The sequence below is a fragment of the Juglans microcarpa x Juglans regia genome, chromosome 7D (genome assembly GCF_004785595.1).
Source record: "Juglans microcarpa x Juglans regia isolate MS1-56 chromosome 7D, Jm3101_v1.0, whole genome shotgun sequence".
In the NCBI taxonomy this organism is placed as follows: domain Eukaryota; kingdom Viridiplantae; phylum Streptophyta; class Magnoliopsida; order Fagales; family Juglandaceae; genus Juglans; species Juglans microcarpa x Juglans regia.
Genome location: NC_054606.1, coordinates 20,063,610 through 20,071,919, shown reverse-complemented (window position 1 = coordinate 20,071,919; position 8,310 = coordinate 20,063,610). Strand labels below are relative to the sequence as shown.

Genomic DNA, 8,310 nt, shown 5'->3' with positions numbered 1-8,310 from the left:
GATAGGATTTATTCGGATTATGTGGATTAATTGCGGGCATTTTGTAAGTTAGCTCGTAGTTGACCGTTTATTAATTGTGTCTTATTGAGTCAACTTATATTGATCCAAATTCATTTATATAAAACCCAAACACGCTTATTTGTGTCATCATGTTTATATGGGGTGCACAGGTACTATCACATATTGCCACACCTATTCGGCATAATCAATTTAGGATTTCTTTGTATGGCATGTCCAAAATTTTACCTGTTGAGACTACTCCATTCAATGAAATTTGTGCTCATGCGAAAATCACATGTACGAAAGTCTTTTGAACAACAAAATTTTTTTTATTAATGGACCAGAATTCTTGTCACAAAAAAGTTATTTTGGTTGCAAATGATCACTAGCTAGCTCGTTTGTGACCAAAATTAATGACATTTTTTGCTAAAAAAACTTTGCCCAACCAAAACAGTTATGTTGTAGTGACCATAAAATATATATATATATATATATTTTTTTAATTTTTTAGTATCACTATTTTTTTAAAAGGTTTATACAAAATAGACATGCGTTAGCTAGTCTTATATACAAAATATCATTTTCCTTTCCCCTGAAATTAGACGCATACAGTACTTTTTTGACCCAAGATCTCTAGCTAGGCTGTCAAAGACAAAACATTTATACAAAGCTGTGAGAAGTAGAACCAGCACTCATAGCTAGGTGTGTGATAACTATGCCATGACCCCCGCCCCCGCCCCCGCCTTATCACCACCACCAGAAAAAAAAAGTTCTGAAACGTCCCGGCCCACTGATCAGCCTCCTCCCCATCCCCCACCAAAAACTATAAAACAAGTCAATAAGAATATATATATATATATATATATATATTTATATATATATATTTGGATTGGCCATTAAGCGTTACAAACCATAATATTATATATATAAAGCCATAAAGCTGGAAGAAGAGTGGTGGAAGTAGTGTAAAAGCCAGCTGGCCTGTGTTTGTGGTCTGTTATTGATCTAGTGTGTATTAAGACGTACAGTCTCTGATCAACTGACACTCCTGCTAGCTGCTTTATTCTAACCAGCATCGATCATTGCTGGCTTCCAAAATAATTGTACATCGATGCTGAATGTAGTAGTACTTGTCTTAATTAGCTGTTTTATTTGTGGTAGCTTGTTTTCAACGTCGTCTCGCAGCTGTCTCCCTTTGGGCATTGAAGAACACAGCAGCCACCGGAAGGCCAAGTTCATTTTCTTCTGCAAACTTTCTGGTGTTAAAGCGGTCCCTTGCAGGAGGGATATTAGGGTTCATCAGTACTGTCTGTCTGCCTTTCTGCTTGTATAGGAGGAACACAAACCTATGTATCCCTATGTTTGGCCTTGGCATTTCGTAGTTCACCACCTCCCTTCCTGTGTATCGATTAAAACCCAAAAATTAACCAAGAGTACTAATTACTATTATTTAAGCATATGCTCTCTCTCTCTCTCTCTCTCTCTCTCTCTCTCTCTCTCTCTCTCAATTAGGAGAACTAATTACCAAATGTATCATCCGTGGTGCCCGGGATGTCTGTCACCATCCTGCATGCAAAGATGATCAAGTTAAAAATAGTTGTGAAAAGATAGAACTATTAATTAGCTTCTTTCTTCCCAGTTTGGTGTACGTGTAGTAAAAAAATGAAAAACCAGGAAATTCTGAAATCTTTTAGTCATGAAAATAATTATAAAAACAAGATTTGGTAATTTTCATGGATATATGCTTTATTTTGCCTTTTACTGATAGAAGAAGTGTTTTGGTTACCACAGAAATTTCAGTTAATACATATAAATGTTGTGTTAGGGTGGAAATGCTCAAATTGACATTATGCATGCCTAGCTTGAAGTCTTTTTCCATCATAACTTGGAAATTAAAGGGTTCTGCCTTTTTACAGTCTCTTTTCCTTTCTGTAAAACCAAAAGAAAAGAAAGATAAAAATAAAAAAAGCAGAATTTTCCTTTTTATATCTCTGGTGGGAGATGTTTTCTAGGATAATACCAGTGCAAGTGCTCCCTCAGGAATGGATCACTAGGACCGGGAACATCTGGGTCAGTCATGATCTGCCATGCATACAAAACAAGATTCAATCATAGAAGAGGATCATATCACAGAGATTAATTAAGATCAAAACATAAAAAGAAAGGATACATGAATCTATATATATACCAGCGTGAAAAAAGATCTCATATCACCTCCATGAACCTCAACCTTAGGTTTCATGGATACTGCCGAAGGAAAGAGCTCGTGCCCATTATATACTTGCTTGTTGCAGTTGTAAGTCACTGTCATTCTTACAGTAGGGGAGAACGATTCAACAACATCTCCAATAACTCTCCCAACTACAAGAGGATCTGACATGTTTGCCATGAAAGAGAAGGGAGCTAGAGAGTGGTGATCAATTGAGATCACTTGATATGTTGTGCAATAGTAGAGCTTTTTCTTCAAAAGTCTTGTGGGGCTTTGAAATGGTAACGTCCCCATATTTATAATGGTGAGAACCGATCCTCAAGCTTAATTCATGGAGTTCATAAAAGTCAGGAGTGGATTACATAAATATATTATGAAAATTTCTGTGTCTCTCTCAAACTTCCCAACATTGGTCAGTGTGGCTCATATAAAAAAATGATATGATGATGGGGACACGTAAAATATAAATCAAACAGTTCGTTTCTAGTAATTTTAAGCTTTATATATATATATATATAATATATATATATATATATATATATATATATATATATAATAGAGTAACTGGTCAATTCAGTGCTTAGTCAAAAAGTGAAACGTCTTAATTTTTTAGAAGGTCGGTGTAATGGGCATGCAAAGTCATTCAGCACAAGTTCATCGACACATGTCCACTCATCACGTATACAATTAATATTAGAGACAAAAGTTTGAGCTTGAAATTAAGGCATCATTTGTCAATCGAATAGTTGATCAACCCAAAAGATCAATGCCATATAAACGAAATATGCTGAACTTGAAATTCTGCATTTACAAGTTTTAAGCCATATAAAAACTAAAGAGAAAAGCTATAGGCATTATAAAGATATTATTACATACAAATAATTCTACAAATTGATATAGTTTCATGTCATCCGTTAAATCTACTTTATAATAAAAATAACTTTACGATTTGACGAATCATGTCATGTCACGTTAGTTTGTGGGATTATTTTTATGTAATTCTTTTGTGACTAAAGTATTTATCAAAACTAAATATTATACATAGGCCTGAAAATGCGATATATTGAGAAGCATTGAAGTAATTTTTGTGCATGCACTAGATTGTTTCGGCCTTGAGCTCTTGAGCTATGGGATCCCGCAGTCTATGGCCACGAACTAATTTACCATAATCATGTATGTATAAGGAGCTGTACATGATCATGTATATGAGTTATGGTTTAGAATCCTTCAGAGAATTAAAATAAATAGATTCATGCGCCTGGATCAAAATAAATCTGTAAGCTCCAAACCACTTCGAAAGATCAAATAATAATCAAGTAAGATCCAATTGGAAAATAAAAATAGGTATATATGGTTGAGTATATTTTCTTATTTTAGGGCTGATCTCCGCGAGCAATGCGTTACTCAGTTGACAAGGTTGATCAACTACGTACGCCAAAAGAGAGAAATGCAAGGCCATTCTTTTTTCTTTTTCTTTTTTTATGAAAAACAAATTAAGAAAGAAGAAAAGATGGATTTGATGCACAGAATTGATCGTTGGCTTTTTTTCACGACCTCTAACTATATCATGTGTCTTCATAATAATGGAAAAACTAGAAAGACTGATCACTTCTTCGAAAACCAGCTGAAAGTAACAGGCAGGCGGAAATAATATTGGAGAATTCAAGTTTATAATTAAGGGATCATGCTCTCTCTGATCTCTCTCTCTCTCTCTCTCTCTCTCTCTCTCTCTCTCTCTCTCTCTCTCTGTATTTGATCATATCTGTGTTGTGTTTGTTCCCAGAGCTTGATCAGAAGGATAAACATTGATATTCATGACGTGGGATTCCACTGAAATGAGTTCTCATTTTCTGGGACCTTTTTTTTTTCCGCCTTTGAATTGAATAACAGAGAGATCCGCATGTTTAGCATATCCTGCTACCTATGACTTTCCCAAGCTCAGAAAAGAGTCATGGCCTTTTATATTTAAGGTAAAAAAGAGGATAAATTCCTGATGAGATCGATCGTGGGTATATTGATATATGTTCGAAGCTTAGCTTAGCTACCTACCTACCTAGCTATCTATCTATGTATCTGATGATGATCGATCATCATTTTACTAATTAATTATTATTTATAAACAGATCATATTAATATAAGGAGAGGTTGTGGTATAAAGGAATTCCACCACCAAATTAAATGCCACAAATAATAGTGATCGATCTACTGCTCATGCTAGTGGTATTCATTTGGGTCGTTTTCAAGTGAAGCGATCGATTCATTAATTTGATCTATATATTCTTGAATTAGAAGCGGGAGATCAGTAGTGGCTTTCTATATCTGAATTAAGGGCCAACCACTCTCTTTTTTTCCATATTCCACTCTCAATTATTATATTTATATCTCTTAATTAATTTTGATAATCTAAATTATTAATTATACATTTCAATATTTATTTATTTATTTATTTATTTTTATTTGTCCAAGCATCTCATTCTCCTTTTCCTGCATAAATTATTCAATTTTATAGTGCATTTTTATGAGGCCGGAAAGTTCACCAGGCCAATGAGTAGATCAACATGAGAGAAATTAGTTATTACGTTTGTACCACAATATTACATTATCAACTAAATTAACTAAGGTGCAGTTTGGACAATCATGAGACGAGATGAGATGAGATGGTATCAGATGAAAATTGAATAAAATATTGTTAGAATATTATTTTTTAATATTATTATTATTTTAGGATTAATTGAAAAACTTGAATTTTTTTATTATATTTTATGTGAAAATTTGAGAAAATTGTAATGATGAAATGAGATGAGATGAAACACTTTCACTATCTAAACGAGGCCTAACACTTAAAGTACTATTCAAGACTAGTCAGATTCTTAAGAATCATATACTGCAATTAGGAGTAAGAGCACACAATGCTAGCTACTACTACTTCATTGAAATTCCTATCTAAAATACCTAACTATATAATAATAATTTTAGCTAGTAACTAATTTTGACATGTACTCTACATGATCAGCTTTTTTATTTTTTCTCTATATACATCATTTATATATTCCTTTTATTCATTTTAAAAAGTATATTTATCTCCTAACTCACAATAAATTTGAATATCCTCATATCTTTCAATATTAATTTGCGATATCCCACCTATACTAATGTGATTACAATGTCTCTCTCTATATATTTTTGTTTTTGGGAGCTTTTTACCCTTTTTCAAGCATGAGTTTTTTTTTCTCTATTAAAATGCAATATTCTCATAATATTATAGACTTAATATGATGTTTTTATTAATGAGAGTGTGAATATGAGAAATTTAAAGAAATGGAGGGCTGGAAAAGGAAAGAATTAATAAGTTTAGCTAGATGAATAAAACATCCAAACCTTAGAGGTGTATATATCGTAACACGCGTATATTAGTTTTGTGTTTTACATATTTTATTAAAGATCTTATGTTGACACATTGTTAGCCATGTTGACATATAGAGAGCGCAAGTGCCGCACACTATTTTTGAAAATGTGAGTAAATCTGAGATCTACATAAAAAAAAAAAAAAAAAAAAAAAAATTAATGATAGACCATACTCTTTTTCAAAAGGCCAAGTACACGGCGGTTACACAACTCATGCATAACTATATTTAACATTAATATTTGCTTTTATATGCAAAATGGCTAAACTAGTACTAGTGTGAAAGCTCTTATAAGGGTCATCATATTAATGTTAATCCTATATACAAATAATAAGTAATTCTACAATAAAAAAAGAGTATTTGTGATGGATTATTTGCGACGAGAATAACTAGTTACAACGAAAACGAACTCATTTTAACAGAAAATAATCATTTTTACAGGTAATAATTGATTACAATTAAGCAATTTTTTTGTAGTGTAATATATATCATTAATGGCGGGGCATAGGATCGATTTGTGGGGTGTGCATCTATATATAATGGCCGTGAAAGATCATCATGATCAGTTCTAGCTATAGATAATAGTTTTTCGTTTTCAACCAAAAACTCATTGTTCCCCTTCGATGTTGCATGCAGTAGTAATACGGGAAAAAGCTGTCGGACTGCAAGGCCGATTAGTGAAGGAACTCAAGGAAGGGTAGATCAATGCATGAATGATCACGCTATGTTTTGTGGGTTTGAGAAGATCATTATAATATTAGGGCTCATTTAGGAACACTAGAAAGTTTATACCCTCTTTCTAGCTACTATTGTTCTTGATTATTATATATGTGTGTGATATATATATATGTATATATATATATATATATTATCATTCCTAGTACATTATTTTATGTATACATCCTCCATTAACGTCGTATCAAACCTAGTTTTGCTGTCTACCTTAGTACTCACATAGCTATAGTTGGGAATCTTGGAAAGTAAAACATGATGAGATCTTAGTGTCAAATTTATATATATTAGTGAAAATGATTAGAATATATATATATATGCTCAGTTCATGAGTAGGTTGCCAAAGGATAATTTAGTTTTTTTCGAATGAATTAAGCACTAGTTTCCCTTTATCATTCAACCACAACCAATGTATATATGAAGTTGTATTCGATATTTGACTTATTCCATTTCTCTTAAAAGTAAAGACTTTTCAACCAATTATAAAGAATGGAAGAAGGATATATTGACATGCACAAGAGGGCATTTCAAGAATAAAAAGCAATAAAAAATAAGTAATTCTACCAATTTTAACACTCACGGAACATCCCTGATGTGACAGACATGATCTGTTAGTTATAAAAATTTAAAGATCAAATCATGACTCGAATACATGTTTATCACATCAACAACATTACAATATAGTGTTATATTGATGGTGCTCTAGTAGCAGTATTACTAGTTATACTATATGTACTATTGAGTAATTAATAAGTCTTACGACATAGAAAATAATTTGTATAGTCTTAAGTCATGTGCAAGTTTTATACAGTTTCTTTGAAAAAATAAATGGAGCACACGGCTGCCTGGGACCCATATAAAAAGACCAACTTTTTAAAGAGAGGCCAACACAACATTTACATTTTAAATTCAGTTTTTGAGTTCATATTAACTTGTCATAATACATAGTACAGTAATATAGTCTCAAACTCATGCATCTTCCATTGAAGTTACTCTAGGATCGGAAAATCAATGCAACATAAGTCATGGTATGCAAATTGATTTGGAAATAGTTTAATTAATTTACCTGTATTTCATTGGAAAATTGACAATTACGGCCATATATAAGCGCAACTTCCTTTAACAAAAACTTTTTTAGAAATTAATATATATTTTGCACTCTCAAAATCTTAGAATTTTGCAGTGGTACTACTTCACATTCTGAAATTGACACATTATAACTAGCTAGGGACGAAACCAGAAGGTTTTATCAAGATGGGTCGAAGTACATAGATGAAAATATATATATATATATATATATATATATATTTGTGATTAAAATATATTAATATAAATCTATATTATCCCTAATTTAGAGTTTAAAAAATTTATAAATAAAATATTACTTAACTGTCAAAATGGAGCCTCGGCTTCTTTTAGATTTTGAAAATTATCTATGAGTGAATTTTTACAAAAAAATTTGAAAAGTTTTTCTTTTGATTTACAAGATCAGTCAATCAGAAATTATATATTTGAAAGGAAATATTAATATGGAGAAATTAAGAAAACCCACAATGTCAATATATCCAAATAAAAGTAATTGATCAATACCATCTTATTCTTAATTATTATCTATTTCTATTATTTAAATGAGCTGTGAGTTATAAAAATAAATGGACTTGGGTTAATTCATATTATATTAATTGGACCCAATCTAGTTTTTTATATGGACTAAACTTTATTAATTTACAGAATATATATATTATTTTGAAGTTATATATATCATGTATATATATATATGTTATGCAAGGAATATTAAAACTATATAAAATAAACTGTATAGGAAATATAAATTAAATGTTAAAATATAGGTAATATATATTATAATTAAAATAGTAATATGGTTTTTTAAAAATAAAACCTGAGGGGAAAGGGATTATAGCCCCCTCCAGCTAGTTCTGGTCTGGCTTTATAAATTACATCCTC

General features: G+C 31.4%; 1 protein-coding gene across 1 annotated transcript; it reads right to left on the bottom strand.

The window, feature by feature from the left end:
• Window positions 1–961: 961 nt before the first annotated feature.
• LOC121239788 (CEN-like protein 2) lies at window positions 962–2,389 on the bottom strand. Its single transcript, XM_041137112.1, has 4 exons — window positions 2,189–2,389; window positions 2,021–2,082; window positions 1,526–1,566; window positions 962–1,398 (listed from the first exon to the last, which is right to left on the bottom strand). Exons 1-4 carry the CDS (start codon window positions 2,387–2,389, stop codon window positions 1,169–1,171), a joined length of 534 nt encoding a protein of 177 aa, XP_040993046.1. The 3' UTR covers window positions 962–1,168.
• Between the last annotated feature and the right edge of the window lie 5,921 nt (window positions 2,390–8,310).